The following is a 20,079-nucleotide window of genomic DNA, read 5'->3' as shown; positions in this document are numbered from 1 at the left end:
CTGATTGCAGAAAGCTCCTGTGGTTTGGTTTGTTTGGCATGTTGAAAACCAAGCATTGAGGAATTAACTGAGTCCTTCCTTCAGACGTAGAAGTGAAACAAGACTGCGTAAAAATGCCTTCAAAGCCAAGGTCTCTGCTAAAGTAGTAACAAGAGAATACCTGTGACCTGCCTTGAGTGAATAGTGGCCACCATGCATATGAAAGGTGTGAAAAAGCAGCGGAACTCAAGATGTGGCTCCAAATCCCTACCTGTACCCCAGGAACTGTAGGGAACAAGCAATTAGATACTGAAAGCACCAGCAGAGTGGCATGCAGAAGGTACCCATAGCTCACGGGATAAAGTGGCTGCTTAGTGTATCCCACCTCTCACCCAAAGGGCAGCTTTATTCTAAAATCCACAGTTGTGTCAAGCAGTTTCATAAATAATAATTATTTTTTTTTTTTTTGCGGTACGCGGGCCTCTCACTGTTGTGGCCTCTCCCGTTGCGGAGCACAGGCTCCGGACACGCAGGCTCAGCGGCCATGGCTCACGGGCCCAGCCGCTCCGCGACATGTGGGATCTTCCCAGACCGGGGCACGAACCCGTGTCCCCTGGGTTGGCAGGCGGACTCTCAACCACTGCACCACCAGGGAAGCCCAATAATTATTTCAAATACGGGCTTCTGGTACAGTTTCTTGAATTGAGTATCATATTGAATGCTTCCTTTGCTTATTTGTTGCTTTTATAGTTTTATAGGTACTGTTTGGGAAGAGTTCTGTTACATTTCTAGGTATATATACATGTGTAATACATTTAGGTGGATTTACAAGTATAACGATGGTAGTTTATATTTGCTGAGTGTTTGAAGAAGTGGCATAGATCAGATTTGGGAGTCTCTGATATGTTTGTGACACGTGTCTCATGTGAGCTATCTGTACAGGTAAATTACTAGAGGGTAGTTTTCTTCACATTGCTGTATTATTTGGAAGAACAGTAAACCATTATTTTAAGAATTTATTTCATTATACTTTTCCCTTCAGTTTTCTCACAGATGTTATCTTTAGATTATATTAGTCCTTATCTTGTATTTAATCAGTATTTCATTTTGTTAACCTAGATGAAATGCCTCAGCTCATCAGAGGAATGAAACTGTTAAACCAAGCTGATCCCTGTGTCCAGATTTTAATTCAGGAAACGGGAGAGCACGTTTTAGTCACAGCAGGGGAAGTCCACCTTCAGCGATGCCTGGATGACTTAAAAGAAAGGTTAGGTGATAACAGAGATGAAGAAATGATAGCCCCCAAATCGGTGGGATGCTTTAGCGTTTCCTAAACCCATTGAACTTACACTGTGGTTTGTCTTTGGAGAAAAATTAAGTGCCCTCAACTTAAACATGAACTGTTGTTGTGTTACTGGATCATAGATTTAATGTTTAATAACTGACAAATAGTATTCACTGCTATACTTGGATGATTTTGCATTTTTAGTTTGAGTCATAAAATATTTTCATATATATGTATTTTACTTTAAGCATATACACACACAGCATATCAGGGCAACAAAACAAAATCGTATTTTGTAAACATAGGCTGCAATTAGCATAGACTTCCTTTCCTTATTGATGTGGTCTCTACAGTGTAAACCTTTGGTAAATCTTTATATTTCTCTATCATGGTGATACATAAGTGTCATAGGCATCCCAAATAACTTTTTGTAAATTACGTTTTTCCTCTTTATTCCAAAGGTAATATATGTTTATTGTAGCAATTAGGGAAATACAGAAGAATAAAAAGAGTCATTCAGTTACCATACAGAGATAACTATGACCATTACATTTGGGTCCATAAATCCCTAGTCGGTTCTATGTGTATTCAAATACCTATAGATATCTATACATAGCTCTGATTATTTGGTTAAGGTAAACTTCTGGAAGTATAATTGCTGATTCAAAAGGTGGCATATTATATTGCTGGCATATTTTTTAAGCTTATGATCCATATTATCCTTAAGAAAGGCTGTTCCAGTTTACACTGAAACTAACAAGATGTATTTGGAAGTCTCTTTTCCCAAACTTTTGCCAGCCCTGTATATCATAATTTTTTAAAATTTCACCAACCTGAAGACGAATAAAAGGTGTTCATTGTTAATATACACTTTCTGTACTTAGTAATGATACTGAAACTTTTTTTAAATTAATTTATTTATTTTTGGCTGTGTTGGGTCTTTGTTGCTGCGCGCAGGCTTTCTCTAGTTGCGGCGAGCGGGGGCTACTCTTCGTTGCGGTGCACAGGCTTCTCATTGCGGTGGCTTCTCTTGCTGCAGAGCACGGGCTCTAGGTGCGTGGACTTCAGTAGTTGCGGCACACAGGCTCATTAGTTGTGGCTCACGGGCTCTAGAGCACAGGCTCAGTAGTTGTGGCGCACGGGCTTAGTTGCTCCGCGGCATGTGGTATCTCCCCGGACCAGGGCTCAAACCCGTGCCCCCTGCATTGGCAGGTGGATTCTTAACCACCGCACCACCAGGGAAGTCCCTGAAACATGTTTTAATATGTTTACTGGCCATTTGTTTTTCTTTGATGAATCACCCTGTAATGGCCTTCCTTCCTTTTATTTTTCAACTTTCTGGGACTTTAATAACCATAATAATAATTATAGCTAAAATGATAATTATAAATAATCAACATGATTACATACTAAATACTACATGTTAGTCAGTGTGTTGAACTCTGTGTGTCTCGTTTGCTCCTTAAAACAACCTAGTAAAATTGGTGGTGGTGGTGGTTAGTGGTAATAGTTGTTGTAGTGCAGTGACTACTCTACTACTAATAATAATACAGTAGAATAAGGAGAGCTGACTACTCTGCTACTACTAATAATAATACAGTAGAATAAGGAGAGCTGACTACTCTGCTACTACTAATAATAATACAGTAGAATAAGGAGAGCTGACTACTCTGCTACTAATAATAATACAGTAGAATAAGGAGAGCTGACTACTCTGCTACTACTAATAATAATACAGTAGAATAAGGAGAGCTGACTACTCTGCTACTACTAATAATAATACAGTAGAATAAGGAGAGCTGACTACTCTGCTACTAATAATAATACAGTAGAATAAGGAGAGCTGACTACTCTGCTACTACTAATAATAATACAGTAGAATAAGGAGAGCTGACTACTCTGCTACTACTAATAATAATACAGTAGAATAAGGAGAGCTGACTACTCTGCTACTACTAATAATAATACAGTAGAATAAGGAGAGCTGACTACTCTGCTACTACTAATAATAATACAGTAGAATAAGGAGAGCTGACTACTCTGCTACTACTAATAATAATACAGTAGAATAAGGAGAGCTGACTACTCTGCTACTAATAATAATACAGTAGAATAAGGAGAGCTGACTACTCTGCTACTACTAATAATAATACAGTAGAATAAGGAGAGCTGACTACTCTGCTACTACTAATAATAATACAGTAGAATAAGGAGAGCTGACTACTCTGCTACTACTAATAATAATACAGTAGAATAAGGAGAGCTGACTACTCTGCTACTAATAATAATAATACAGTAGAATAAGGAGAGCTGACTACTCTGCTACTACTAATAATAATACAGTAGAATAAGGAGAGCTGACTACTCTGCTACTAATAATAATACAGTAGAATAAGGAGAGCTGACTACTCTGCTACTAATAATAATACAGTAGAATAAGGAGAGCTGACTACTCTGCTACTAATAATAATACAGTAGAATAAGGAGAGCTGACTACTCTGCTACTACTAATAATAATACAGTAGAATAAGGAGAGCTGACTACTCTGCTACTAATAATAATACAGTAGAATAAGGAGAGCTGACTACTCTGCTACTAATAATAATACAGTAGAATAAGGAGAGCTAACTACTCTGCTACTACTAATAATAATACAGTAGAATAAGGAGAGCTGACTACTCTGCTACTACTAATAATAATACAGTAGAATAAGGAGAGCTGACTACTCTGCTACTACTAATAATAATACAGTAGAATAAGGAGAGCTGACTACTCTGCTACTACTAATAATAATACAGTAGAATAAGGAGAGCTGACTACTCTGCTACTACTAATAATAATACAGTAGAATAAGGAGAGCTGACTACTCTGCTACTAATAATAATACAGTAGAATAAGGAGAGCTGACTACTCTGCTACTAATAATAATACAGTAGAATAAGGAGAGCTGACTACTCTGCTACTAATAATAATACAGTAGAATAAGGAGAGCTGACTACTCTGCTACTACTAATAATAATACAGTAGAATAAGGAGAGCTGACTACTCTGCTACTAATAATAATACAGTAGAATAAGGAGAGCTGACTACTCTGCTACTAATAATAATACAGTAGAATAAGGAGAGCTGACTACTCTGCTACTAATAATAATACAGTAGAATAAGGAGAGCTGACTACTCTGCTACTAATAATAATACAGTAGAATAAGGAGAGCTGACTACTCTGCTACTACTAATAATAATACAGTAGAATAAGGAGAGCTGACTACTCTGCTACTAATAATAATACAGTAGAATAAGGAGAGCTGACTACTCTGCTACTAATAATAATACAGTAGAATAAGGAGAGCTGACTACTCTGCTACTAATAATAATACAGTAGAATAAGGAGAGCTGACTACTCTGCTACTAATAATAATACAGTAGAATAAGGAGAGCTGACTACTCTGCTACTACTAATAATAATACAGTAGAATAAGGAGAGCTGACTACTCTGCTACTACTAATAATAATACAGTAGAATAAGGAGAGCTGACTACTCTGCTACTACTAATAATAATACAGTAGAATAAGGAGAGCTGACTACTCTGCTACTACTAATAATAATACAGTAGAATAAGGAGAGCTGACTACTCTGCTACTACTAATAATAATACAGTAGAATAAGGAGAGCTGACTACTCTGCTACTACTAATAATAATACAGTAGAATAAGGAGAGCTGACTACTCTGCTACTACTAATAATAATACAGTAGAATAAGGAGAGCTGACTACTCTGCTACTACTAATAATAATACAGTAGAATAAGGAGAGCTGACTACTCTGCTACTAATAATAATACAGTAGAATAAGGAGAGCTGACTACTCTGCTACTACTAATAATAATACAGTAGAATAAGGAGAGCTGACTACTCTGCTACTACTAATAATAATACAGTAGAATAAGGAGAGCTGACTACTCTGCTACTACTAATAATAATACAGTAGAATAAGGAGAGCTGACTACTCTGCTACTACTAATAATAATACAGTAGAATAAGGAGAGCTGACTACTCTGCTACTACTAATAATAATACAGTAGAATAAGGAGAGCTGACTACTCTGCTACTACTAATAATAATACAGTAGAATAAGGAGAGCTGACTACTCTGCTACTACTAATAATAATACAGTAGAATAAGGAGAGCTGACTACTCTGCTACTACTAATAATAATACAGTAGAATAAGGAGAGCTGACTACTCTGCTACTACTAATAATAATACAGTAGAATAAGGAGAGCTGACTACTCTACTACTAATAATAATACAGTAGAATAAGGAGAGCTGACTACTCTGCTACTAATAATAATAATACAGTAGAATAAGGAGAGCTGACTACTCTGCTACTAATAATAATACAGTAGAATAAGGAGAGCTGACTACTCTGCTACTACTAATAATAATACAGTAGAATAAGGAGAGCTGACTACTCTGCTACTAATAATAATAATACAGTAGAATAAGGAGAGCTGACTACTCTGCTACTACTAATAATAATACAGTAGAATAAGGAGAGCTGACTACTCTGCTACTACTAATAATAATACAGTAGAATAAGGAGAGCTGACTACTCTGCTACTAATAATAATACAGTAGAATAAGGAGAGCTGACTACTCTGCTACTACTAATAATAATACAGTAGAATAAGGAGAGCTGACTACTCTGCTACTACTAATAATAATACAGTAGAATAAGGAGAGCTGACTACTCTGCTACTACTAATAATAATACAGTAGAATAAGGAGAGCTGACTACTCTGCTACTACTAATAATAATACAGTAGAATAAGGAGAGCTGACTACTCTGCTACTACTAATAATAATACAGTAGAATAAGGAGAGCTGACTACTCTGCTACTAATAATAATACAGTAGAATAAGGAGAGCTGACTACTCTGCTACTACTAATAATAATACAGTAGAATAAGGAGAGCTGACTACTCTGCTACTAATAATAATACAGTAGAATAAGGAGAGCTGACTACTCTGCTACTACTAATAATAATACAGTAGAATAAGGAGAGCTGACTACTCTGCTACTACTAATAATAATACAGTAGAATAAGGAGAGCTGACTACTCTGCTACTAATAATAATACAGTAGAATAAGGAGAGCTGACTACTCTGCTACTAATAATAATACAGTAGAATAAGGAGAGCTGACTACTCTGCTACTAATAATAATACAGTAGAATAAGGAGAGCTGACTACTCTGCTACTACTAATAATAATACAGTAGAATAAGGAGAGCTGACTACTCTGCTACTAATAATAATACAGTAGAATAAGGAGAGCTGACTACTCTGCTACTAATAATAATACAGTAGAATAAGGAGAGCTGACTACTCTGCTACTACTAATAATAATACAGTAGAATAAGGAGAGCTGACTACTCTGCTACTACTAATAATAATACAGTAGAATAAGGAGAGCTGACTACTCTGCTACTACTAATAATAATACAGTAGAATAAGGAGAGCTGACTACTCTGCTACTACTAATAATAATACAGTAGAATAAGGAGAGCTGACTACTCTGCTACTACTAATAATAATACAGTAGAATAAGGAGAGCTGACTACTCTGCTACTAATAATAATACAGTAGAATAAGGAGAGCTGACTACTCTGCTACTAATAATAATACAGTAGAATAAGGAGAGCTGACTACTCTGCTACTAATAATAATACAGTAGAATAAGGAGAGCTGACTACTCTGCTACTAATAATAATACAGTAGAATAAGGAGAGCTGACTACTCTGCTACTACTAATAATAATACAGTAGAATAAGGAGAGCTGACTACTCTGCTACTAATAATAATACAGTAGAATAAGGAGAGCTGACTACTCTGCTACTAATAATAATACAGTAGAATAAGGAGAGCTGACTACTCTGCTACTAATAATAATACAGTAGAATAAGGAGAGCTGACTACTCTGCTACTAATAATAATACAGTAGAATAAGGAGAGCTGACTACTCTGCTACTACTAATAATAATACAGTAGAATAAGGAGAGCTGACTACTCTGCTACTAATAATAATACAGTAGAATAAGGAGAGCTGACTACTCTGCTACTAATAATAATACAGTAGAATAAGGAGAGCTGACTACTCTGCTACTAATAATAATACAGTAGAATAAGGAGAGCTGACTACTCTGCTACTAATAATAATACAGTAGAATAAGGAGAGCTGACTACTCTGCTACTACTAATAATAATACAGTAGAATAAGGAGAGCTGACTACTCTGCTACTACTAATAATAATACAGTAGAATAAGGAGAGCTGACTACTCTGCTACTACTAATAATAATACAGTAGAATAAGGAGAGCTGACTACTCTGCTACTACTAATAATAATACAGTAGAATAAGGAGAGCTGACTACTCTGCTACTACTAATAATAATACAGTAGAATAAGGAGAGCTGACTACTCTGCTACTACTAATAATAATACAGTAGAATAAGGAGAGCTGACTACTCTGCTACTACTAATAATAATACAGTAGAATAAGGAGAGCTGACTACTCTGCTACTAATAATAATACAGTAGAATAAGGAGAGCTGACTACTCTGCTACTACTAATAATAATACAGTAGAATAAGGAGAGCTGACTACTCTGCTACTACTAATAATAATACAGTAGAATAAGGAGAGCTGACTACTCTGCTACTACTAATAATAATACAGTAGAATAAGGAGAGCTGACTACTCTGCTACTACTAATAATAATACAGTAGAATAAGGAGAGCTGACTACTCTGCTACTACTAATAATAATACAGTAGAATAAGGAGAGCTGACTACTCTGCTACTACTAATAATAATACAGTAGAATAAGGAGAGCTGACTACTCTGCTACTACTAATAATAATACAGTAGAATAAGGAGAGCTGACTACTCTGCTACTACTAATAATAATACAGTAGAATAAGGAGAGCTGACTACTCTGCTACTACTAATAATAATACAGTAGAATAAGGAGAGCTGACTACTCTACTACTAATAATAATACAGTAGAATAAGGAGAGCTGACTACTCTGCTACTAATAATAATAATACAGTAGAATAAGGAGAGCTGACTACTCTGCTACTAATAATAATACAGTAGAATAAGGAGAGCTGACTACTCTGCTACTACTAATAATAATACAGTAGAATAAGGAGAGCTGACTACTCTGCTACTAATAATAATAATACAGTAGAATAAGGAGAGCTGACTACTCTGCTACTACTAATAATAATACAGTAGAATAAGGAGAGCTGACTACTCTGCTACTACTAATAATAATACAGTAGAATAAGGAGAGCTGACTACTCTGCTACTAATAATAATACAGTAGAATAAGGAGAGCTGACTACTCTGCTACTACTAATAATAATACAGTAGAATAAGGAGAGCTGACTACTCTGCTACTACTAATAATAATACAGTAGAATAAGGAGAGCTGACTACTCTGCTACTACTAATAATAATACAGTAGAATAAGGAGAGCTGACTACTCTGCTACTACTAATAATAATACAGTAGAATAAGGAGAGCTGACTACTCTGCTACTACTAATAATAATACAGTAGAATAAGGAGAGCTGACTACTCTGCTACTACTAATAATAATACAGTAGAATAAGGAGAGCTGACTACTCTGCTACTAATAATAATACAGTAGAATAAGGAGAGCTGACTACTCTGCTACTACTAATAATAATACAGTAGAATAAGGAGAGCTGACTACTCTGCTACTAATAATAATACAGTAGAATAAGGAGAGCTGACTACTCTGCTACTAATAATAATAATACAGTAGAATAAGGAGAGCTGCTCCTGCAGCACCATCCATCTGGGTTTCTGTAAGTGTTTCTATAGCCAGAATTAGTACAAAATTGGAAGGTAGGTTTTTCCATCTCTTTCATGTTGTCGCCATTGTCTTAGAATTTCTGAAGGTATAATTATAATGTGGATTAGAGAATAATCCTAATTGGATACATCATAAGGCATAATGTATTTTAAAATAGTAACTGAATTCTCAGAGGGTTTTTTCTTTCTTTTTTTTTTTTATTAGTTTCTGCTTTATAACAGAGTGAATCAGTCATACATATACATCTGTTCCCACATCCCTTCCCTCATGCATCTCCCTCCCTCCCACCGGTTTTTTTCTTAATAGTATTGAAATGTTAAGTTATTTTTTGGAGTTTTTGAATTAACTTATTTTCTCTCTTTTCACACTCTTTGCTACCAAATTAAAACCCAATGTTAAATAACCTTACATTTCTCAGGCCATTAACTCCTCTTTAAAAATAATGCTTTATGGTACTTAGAATTATATTTCAAGTAAAATTCCCCCTTTACATCTAAAACTGATTTTAGTTGAATTACTTATTTGTGGTTGAAAGTTTTTAAAGTGACAGCGTCAAATGGTGGCAAAGACGTAGGACTTCACCTACACAACTAGTGGGAGTGGGAGTTGGTACAGCTACTGTGGTATGTAGTTTGGGCATTATCTACTAAGGTAGGAGATAGTTATTTCCTACGGCTTGGCAAATCTATTCCCATTTCTATTCTATATATACTTAACACAAAGCTGGACAAATGTGCATCAATAATATTCATAGCAACAAAAATTTTAATAGCCAGAAACTGGAAAAACCTCAAAATAAAATGCATAAACAAATGAATTACGGTAAATCCATACCATGGAATTTTATAGAATAATCTCAGTGAACAAGCTAACTACGCAAACATGGATGAATTTCACAACATAATATTGAGCAAAAGAAGACAATTGAAGAAAAAAATGTTTGATTCTATTCATATAAAGTCCAAAAAGCAGGCCAAACTGAACTATATACAGTATGGGGGTTTTATGTTTAGGTGATAAAAAATAATTTAAAATGGATTACAATGAAAATCAAGATAGCAGTTACCTTCATGGGGTTGGGAGAATGCATAACGGGGCCTTCTGAGGGCTAGTAATGTTCTGTTTCTTAACTTGAGTAGTGGTTTATTTACATGGTGTTCATGTTGTGATAAGTCATAGATCCAGTAGAGTTTTGTTTTGTGTACTGTTCTATATGACTGTTAAATTTTACAATTATATACTTAGAATAAGAACATATATATAATGCTAGAGGGTTTTTTTACCTCTCATAGGACAGAGCCTATGCCTTCTAATATATAAGCTTTTTTGACTTTGATACACATGTACAGGAATGCGTTATGTACATGTGTGGGAGACAAGGAGGCTCCTGTGATCTCTAGGCCAGAGAAACTGTCAGAGCTCTTATCCTACACCTCTCAAGGTAGTCATGATCAGATATGGCAGGAAGCCACAGGGAATTGCTGATGTAGTCGGAGTCTACTGCACTTCTTTTGAAGTAATCACAGGCTCTGCACTGCCAAGATTTAAAGAAACTTTAGCCCTGAGGCACTTTGTAGGTGTGAGAACCAAACGCACACGTCCCCTTCCATGGTGTGGAGTGATTTTAATTAATCTTATAAGTGACGACTATGGAAGAATTCTTGGGAACCTTAGAAACTGGAAGGACTAATATGACTTTTAGTAGCCCTTTTGACCCTATGGTAAATAGGACCTTATGGTAAATAGGAGGAAAATAAGACAGTGTCATAGTACTCAACTCTCATAGTTTCAAAGCTGTGCAGTTGGTTTTCTTGAATGTTCTAAGTATGTTGAACATATTTTCTCTAAATAAAGATAACTAAAAAAATATTTTCCTGTTTCTAAGATTTCTAAGTGCTTTTCTTTTTTAAAAACCAGGATTGGGTATTAAATTTTATTGAATGCCAATTTAGCATTTTTAAAGATGGTTACATAGATTACTTTATTAGACACTTTTAGAGGTACGCGGGCCTCTCACTGTTGAGGCCTCTCCTGCCGCGGAGCACAGGCTCCAGACGCGCAGGCTCAGCGGCCATGGCTCACGGGCCCAACCGCTCCGCGGCATGTGGGATCCTCCCGGACTGGGGCGTGAACCCACGTCCCCTGCGCTGGCAGGCGGACTCTCAACCACTGCACCACCAGGAAGCCCTATTAGACACTTTTAATGTGATATTTTAACAGATGTCCTAACACAAATCAAGTTTTAGAACCTACAATAAAAACTACTTAGTGTTGTAGTGAATTATTCCTTTAATATGCTGTTTAATTGGATTTTTCATTATAGCATAATGGCTAAGAGCATGGATTCTGAGGTCAGACCTCGATTTGAAACCCAGCTTACTAGCTCTGTGACTTTGGAGAAGTTATTTGACCTTTCTTATTTGATTTTCTCCTCTACAAAATGAGGATAATAATATACCTACTAAAGAAATCACATGTAAACCACTTAACACAGTGCCTCATACATAATAAGTGATTAGTAAAAAAAAAAAACCAAAACACACACATATATATCCATTTTTGTCATTGTTATTTTATCTTAGATTTTATATCTCAGTTCTTGGGTAAGATTGAGCTACAGTTTTGTGTATGTCTGCTGTCTTTGTCAGGTTCAAGTATCAGAGTAATTTTAAATGAATACAGTGTCAGGTAGACATCCATCTTGTGTATTCTGCAACAATGTATATAGCATTGGAATAAACTAATCCTTGAAAGTAAACAAACTCACTGGCAAAACCAAAACCTTTCTTGGAAGTGACTTTTATTTTTAGAAAATTTTAATTTTCTTCCATACATTATGATCTGTTCAGGTTCTGTATTCTAAAATCAGTTTTGGTAACATTTTTAGAAAACCGTCCATTCATTGAGTTTTCAATTTTATCACAAAGTATGAAATCAGATAAACCAAATTCCTGCCCTAAACTCACAAAATATAGAAAGCAAAAACAAGTCTAGAATCAAAAGTAAGCATTTCAAAACCTTTTACTTTTAGTATTTAATTTCCTTACTGAATAACATTTCCCAGGGAAAAAGCATTGTTCCAAAATCCAAAAATTTCTTATATATGTATACATACACACTCATTTATGTATGTGTGCATACATATATATGTACATTTATACATATGTCCATCCACCTTGCCAATAGTAGACCAGACCAAACCTTTAGTATTACCTGGGAATGAGGTAAACAGAAAATAAGAGAAAAAGAAAGATTGCGTGGTTTCATTGTCATCAGAATCAGACCATACCAGTTTCCAGAATCTGCCCTCTGTGAACTTGTAACTCATCTGGAGAAAAGTGCAGCATGAAACTAATAAGCTTGACACATTGTGAGAAAGGGGGCTTTCTGACTTGGTGCCAGACTGAGGTTCAAGACCTATGAGGTTCAAGACCTATGCGGTCTAGTAGAGTAGCCACTAACCACATATGGCTATTTAAAATTAAATTAAGATAAAATAAGATTAAAAATTCAGTCCCTCAGTCATATTAGCCGCATTTCAAATGTTCAGTAGCTACGTGTGGCTATTTAAATGTAATTAAAATTAAATGGGGGCTTCCCTGATGGTGCAGTGGTTGAGAGTCTGCCTGCTGATGCAGGGGACACGGGTTCGTGCCCTGGTCCGGGAGGATCCCACATGCCGCGGAGCGGCTGGGCCCGTGGACCATGGCCGCTGAGCCTGCGTGTACGGAGCCTGTGCTTCACAACGGGAGAGGCCACAGTGGTGAGAGGCCTGTGTACCGCAAAAAAAAAAAAAAAAAAATTAAATGAAATAAAAACTTTGTTTCCCCAGTTGTACTAGCCACATATCTCTGTAATCATAGTACAGATATAGAACATTTCCATTACTTCAGAAAGATCTTTTGGAGAGTGCTACTCTAGACAAACTCCTAGGTCTTGCCAGCCTCACCATGAGCCACATCAAAGCCAAATCCACTGTCAGGATTTGACTGGATATCCTGAAGTTCTGTGATTTTTTTTTTTTTTTTGTCTCTTTAGAGTTATAATCATTGAGCTGTTCTTCTCCAGATTCTTAAAGTGGCAGATATTATTTTAAAGAATTCATGTAAAATCTTATTAAAACATTTATTCTCCACTCAGAACATTCTTATCTAAATACATGGTTTATTTATTTTGAGAATGAACAAAGCAGTGAGATTCTAGTATATGCAAAGAACTCCCTGAAGGTCTGTTCCCATTAGAGGTGGTCTTTTGAATCTGAAATGAAAGTGGTTTTTGAATTCTGATATAATGTAAATTACCAATATTTCCTAGTAAAATAATTTTTATATTTCTATGTTTTTGCAGAATATTCATTATGTAGTATTTCTACATGGGCGTTTTGATGCCATTTTGTTTATAACCTTGTGTTATTTCTCTTGACTCTGTAGGTTTGCAAAGATTCAAATCAGTGTATCTGAACCCATTATTCCATTCAGAGAAACAATCACAAAACCCCCCAAAGTTGACATGGTCAATGAAGAAATAGGCAAACAACAAAAAGTTGCAGTCATACACCAAACAAAAGAAGATCAAAACAGAATCCCTGAAGGAATCCAAGTTTACTCTGGTGGGCTAATCACCATGACAACCCCCAATAAACTTGCCACACTCAGTGTTCGAGCCATGCCCCTTCCAGAAGAAGTCACTCAGATTCTGGAAGAAAATAGTGATTTGATTCGTTCTATGGAGCAATTGATGTCCTCTTTGAATGAGGGTAAAAACACTCAGATGATTCACCAGAAGACCCAAGAGAAAATTTGGGAATTCAAAGGAAAACTAGAGCAACATCTAACAGGGAGAAAATGGAGGAACACTGTTGACCAAATCTGGTCATTTGGCCCAAGAAAATGTGGGCCCAACATATTAGTAAATAAAAGTAAAGATTTTCAGAATTCAGTGTGGACAGGCCCAGATGGCAAAGCTTCAAAAGAAGCCAGTAGATATCGAGATTTGGGCAATAGCATCGTGAGTGGCTTCCAGCTAGCAACCCTCTCTGGCCCCATGTGTGAGGAGCCTCTCATGGGTGTCTGTTTTGTTCTGGAAAAATGGGACCTAAGTAAATTTGAAGACCAAACAGTAAGTGATAAACAGAATCAAGAACAAAGTGATCTGGTAAAAGAGGGACAGGGGGAAGGTGAAACCTGTTCTGGTAGAGATGAACACCAAGACCTACAAGGTGGCTGCTCCGAGCCCTTTGAGAAGAGGGCTTCCCAGAAAGGAGAGTCTTCACTCACTGACTGCTATGGACCCTTCTCAGGACAGCTCATTGCCACCATGAAGGAAGCCTGTCGCTATGCACTGCAAGTGAAACCTCAGCGTCTGATGGCAGCAATGTACACATGTGACATCATGGCCACCAGTGATGTTCTCGGTAAGGCAAGAAAGGTAAAGACTGAGAAATACCATGAATAACAGCGGAAGTCTCCCAGATCAGAAAGCTTAAACTCATTTAATATTTTTTTTTGCAGAAGCTACATTATCATCTGATTTTCAGGAACTAAGATCTTAGAAAGCCAGAGGCCTTAAATATTAAAATCTTGGGGGCAAGGGAGTGGAAGTTTTGCCAACTTAGGATATTTTATTTTTTAAAAATAGAAAGACTTTTCTGCAACAGAAGGTCTGGTAAATGAGGTTTAAACTTCTCATATATTTTACCATCCAGACCCGTGCAGTAGTTTTTCACAAGGGAATAGCCATATCAGTCTGGGTAACCAAAGTTGTGACAATGATCAGAGAATAAGGTGACATTCTCGTACTCCTAACACAAAGCGCTTCTGTGAATTCTGGGTGTCTTCTGAAGAAGAAAATTATTTGGGACTTTATCCACTGCTAACTATTATATCAGATCCTACTGCTGATTTTTCTCTCTTTGGGAGAAGAACCTTTAAGATCTCAGGAGACATTGAACCCTGGCACTTGGTAGCTATTTTGACTTTTTTTTTTTTTTTTTTTTTTTTTTGCGGTATGCGGGCCTCTCACTGTTGTGGCCTCTCCCGTTGCGGAGCACAGGCTCCGGATGCGCAGGCCCAGCGGCCATGGCTCACGGGCCCAGCCGCTCCGCGGCATATGGGATCCTCCCAGACCGGGGCACGAACCCGTATCCCCTGCATCGGCAGGCGGACTCTCAACCACTGCGCCACCAGGGAGGCCCTATTTTGACTTTTGACAGATTTTACTTCAGTGAGACTTATTTTCTTCACCTCTGAAACAGAAGGTAATAATTCATTGGAGGTTGTGAAGAGTATCATGAGAACACAAATATGGGACCTAGAACCATGCCTGGCACACGGTAGTTCTCTTTACCCTCTTGAGATCGTGGAACTGCTTCAGCGGTGAGGAGGGTAGAAGGGGGAATTGAGCACTGGATGAGCGAGTGGACCAAATTGTTGTGTTTTCTCGAGCTCTGAGGTCCTTTGAGTCAATACGTGGTTCCTTTACATTCTTTTTGGTAAGGTTCTTTTGCCGATTAATTCCTAAAAGCATAAATCTAAATTGTTGGGGGTTTTCTTCCCCAAAAAGAAATTTAGCCTTGCATCACAGTAAGGTTCCTGTGAGAGGAACTGAGCACCCATAGCAGCATTTCAAAAACAGTTGAGTTAAACTCAGGTACATAGGTTTGGTTACTCTGGGATGGCTTAAAGCCAGTATGTGCTGTGAGTCAGATTTGCAGATACGGCCTGGAATATGTGGTGCTTCTCAACCTTACTTGAATACAGCAACCTATTAACATCTCAGGGAATCCATAGCTTAGCTCGAGGAACACCGATCTAGACCATTCCCAGGTGTTCTTCACATTTCCATTGAGAACCTTCTTAATTTAAGAAGGCAGAGGTAGAATTAGAATCAAGCAGTCTTAATTCCTTCAAAAAAAGACCTCAGAGGTCTTCTCCAGTCTCTCCTATGCTGACAGATGCTTATACCACCTCTGCTTGAATACTTCTGTTGATGGGCAGCTCACAGCCAGTTCCGGGATTAAACTGTATTTCTCATATTGAGCAAAAAAGTCTTGTCTCCTGCTGGTTTCTCACCATTCATACCACCATTCATCCCTCTTACGTGCAGTAGCACTTCATATATTTGAGGGGAGCATTCGTTTTCTAGTTTTATATCTAGGGGAAAACGCTCCACATCCTTCACCTGGTTTTCAGGATATGATTTTTTTTAATCCTTCCATTGTTCCAGTTGCTGTCCTTTGGACATACTTCCTTCGGTCAGCCTCCCTCTTAAATAAAGCAGCCATAAACAGCACCCCAGATACCATCTCACCCGTACAGACACAGACACACTGCTACCTCCCACATGCGGTACAGCATTCTTCTTTTAATGCAGTTCAGCAGTTGCATCTTGTCGTTCACTTGTGAGAAGTTAGGATCAAACTCATTTTTTTTTTAAATGAGTTTGTCTTTCTATTTTGTTCCCCCAAAAGCTGGATTTAAATTTTAGTGACTGAAATTATGTAGAACTCCTATATTTACATACAAGTAAACTGGGTCTATACAATTAATTTCTTCCCTTAGGTTGTGTGTGTGTGTGTGTGTGTGTGTGTGTGTGTGTGTGTGTGTAAAATACATAATAAACATTACAACAATAGTGAAGGAAGTTTGGGGGTTTTTTAATGCCAAGAAAAAGAAGTCTCAACACCATAATCTTTTTTTTTTTTAATTTATTTATTTTTGGCTGCGTTGGGTCTTCATTGCTGTGCACGGGCTTTCTCTAGTTGCGGGGAGCAGGGGCTACTCTTCATTGCCGTGTGCCGGCTTCTCATTGCGGTTGTAGAGCACAGGCTCTAGGCACGTGGGCTTCAGTAGTTGTGGCACGTGGGCTTATTTAGTTGCTCCGTGGCATGTGGGATCTTCCTGGACCAGGGCTCAAACCCATGTCCCCTGCATTGGCAGGCGGATTCTTAACCGCTGCGCCACCAGGGAAGTCCCTCAACACCATAATCTTCACACATTGATTCATTAAAAAATTTTTTTTCATGTGTCCTTTTCTTGTCTGGTGAGAAGTGAAACTCAATAAGTAGTGAATTGAATGTTGTGATGAAGTTGAGGTCCTTTGTATATATTGCATTCCCCTGATTATCAACTTACCAACCATCTTATAAGAAGAAATAAGCTTAGGTTGATAGCATTTTGTGTTAGAAAGTCCGTGTCATCTCCAAAGGTTTACCTCATGCTTCTATAAATATATACAAATCTTTATAATGTTTTCTTAAAATTCTGTAGGAAATTAGTGTATGGCTTTCTAGTCTGTAGTTTATGGAAACCAGTGCTTTTATCCTTTAAAAAGTTCATTTATCATTTGCCTTTTACCTGTAGTTTGGCAGCTACCCTGCTATCCACAAGTTCTCAAAAGGGCAAATTTCTCTAGGGCCATGAGATAGAATTCTGGTCTTGGAGACTTGAACTCGTTTAAGAAGGCCAGGTACTTATCAACTGCTCAGCTATCTTGAACTTCAGCATTCTTCTATCATGTTTGTTCTACTTGCTGTAGTTTCTTCCTCATTCTCCTTACTGAAGAGAATGGAGGTAACGTAGGTGTTGAGAACCAACCCTGGCCTTCTTGCTGTCCTGTATTAATGTTACACTGGCCTCTCCAAGTTGTAGCTGTGACCCTTTTTGTTGTCTTTAACTCTGTTACGTGGTAGGCTCGCCTTACTCTAGTTTTCAACATCCAGGACATACTATGATCCTCCCTTAGTTGTTGGCTATCTTCTTCTTCTTCTATCTATTGTGCCTGTCCTCTTAAAATAGGAGTCAGAAGGCACAACAGAGTGCCTTCCATGACCCAACAGATTTTGGAGCTAGCTATTTTGAGTGGGGAGGATCTCTCCTCCTTTTTTCTCATTGGGATCATTCATGATTGATATTTTCAGACTCTTGTTACTCCCCAAAGGAATTTTATCTTAGGGTTTGTTATCCTAAAGCCTGTTTGTTTTTTTGTTTTTCTTTTCCTTTATGTGTTTGAAATGAGCCTTCCCAAAGTCTAGGTTCCATGTAGATCTATCTATGCCTGTCTTTCCCTCCCTTATTCCCAGCATAATAGGAACACATATTTCCTCCCCAAATGGCCATCTCTCCTTACATAATCCATTTAGAGCAGCATTTGTCCTTTCTGAGAAGACAGCTTTTCAGCACAGCACATGAAGCTAGGTTGGCATTTATTGGAGATTCCCAGCAGACTGTTGAGTCACCTTTGTTGAGTCAGTCCTCTGTGTCCATTTTTCCATCTGTGTTAGGAAGTCACCACTAGGACCCTGCATGTGACTAGGCAGTCCCTTGAATATCACTTGTCATCCTGCACTTTGATCTTCATCCTGGCACTTGTCACCTGGCCAGCTGAGTCAGTTCTGGCATTTTCTAGGAATAGATGCTTATCTTAGCCTTCAGGGTTATATGCCCTCTTCTCCCTTAGGAGCAGAATATGTCTTTGCCTTGCCTTATCCAGGTACAAATCTCAACCTTGTATATGTGGATTGGTTAGTACAGTTGACCCTTGAACAACACGGGGCTTAGGGGTGCTGAGTGACCACACAGTTGAAAATCCGTTTATTACTTTACAGTTGGCCCTCCCTATACATGGCTCCACATCGGCAGATTCAGCTGCGAATTTTGTAGTACTATAGTATGTACTTAGAAAAATCCACTTATAAGTGGACCCACACCGTTCAGACCTGTGTTGTTCAAGGGTCCACTGTACACAGTCTGTACCAGTGTCGCTGGTCAGCCTTCTTAATACATTTCTCAGAGATCAACTGGCTACCACACCCACTGCCTTACAAAGAAGCTGTGTTTAGATTTGATCTGGAATTTTTTTTATTCCTGAATTGGTTTGAGGCCTTCTTGCTTAGACTAGAGAATCTCCTCCTAAGCCTGTTTTCTCTTGTTTTGAGGGATTCTTTGGTAATGATGACCAGTTTTTAGTATCCAAGGTCTATCAGGATACTCAGCTCTTCACTTGTGTTTTCCTTTTTCTTTCTAAATCACCACCTTCACCTGGAAAAAGAAATGAGGAGACCTCTATGTTCCTGAGGCTTTTTGCTTTCTCCCTGGATATTCAGAGATCTTCCAGGAAAACTTCAGACTGCTGCTGGTTCCTTTAATTCTCCAAGAATTGGCACAAGACAAATAAAAGGACAAGTCAGGTCTTTTTTATTTAGTAAGATGAGTTAGTCTCTTTTTAAAACTCTTTTCTACACAGATTTTTAAAATAAGCAATCCTTTTATAAATGTATAGAATTGCTTATGGTCAAAATGGGAAATTTTGCAGAAAAAATAATCATCTTAAAATTGTTTTGTCTGGGGAAATAATCCCAAGAAAATGACCTCCTTTACTTGTAAAACCTGCTTTCCTAACTGGTTTTATTTTCATTTTTTACCCATGAAAATTGCCTTTTATGAGCTTGAACGGACATAAGAATTGGTTTGTGTTTTTAATTGATCATCATGTGACTAGTAAATTGTCTCTTTTCATATTTCTAATAACCTGTTAACGTCTTTCATTCTTGCTCTCCATTGTTTTTACCTTTGGCAATAACTTCACATACAAAATATAACTTTTTCTGTTAGTGTTAGTTTTACTCACATCTACAATTATTATAGTTCTTCTATTTTATTTGTAGGGATAAATGCTTATATTGTTAAAACATATGTGTTTTAATGTATCAGAAACATTCTTAGTAAGTATTACTGTTTACTTTTAAAAACCTATTCTTATTTCATACTTGGAGTTCTTTTTATATTTCACCAGCATTTCATAATTCAACAAAAATTTATTGAGCTATATATGCCAGCACTATGTTAAGCATGGTTCCTGCTTTGAGAAATAAGTTAAGGTGACAAAGCTTAATTATGTAAAACAATTAGTAAAAT

At 37.3% G+C, this 20,079-nt stretch overlaps 1 protein-coding gene across 1 annotated transcript in view; it reads left to right on the top strand.

The window, feature by feature from the left end:
• LOC309802836 (elongation factor-like GTPase 1) overlaps positions 1–20,079 on the top strand; it is a 62,127-nt gene that overhangs the window by 27,293 nt on the left and 14,755 nt on the right. The window contains exons 8-9 of the mRNA XM_082618724.1: positions 1,099–1,246; positions 13,597–14,579. Coding sequence (XP_082474850.1) covers positions 1,099–1,246; positions 13,597–14,579 — 1,131 coding nt within the window. The remainder of the gene's footprint in view (positions 1–1,098; positions 1,247–13,596; positions 14,580–20,079) is intronic.

The sequence above is a fragment of the Mesoplodon mirus genome, assembly GCF_964341445.2.
Source record: "Mesoplodon mirus genome assembly, chromosome: 4".
Taxonomy (NCBI): domain Eukaryota; kingdom Metazoa; phylum Chordata; class Mammalia; order Artiodactyla; family Ziphiidae; genus Mesoplodon; species Mesoplodon mirus.
This window is presented reverse-complemented; position numbering and strand designations above follow the sequence as displayed.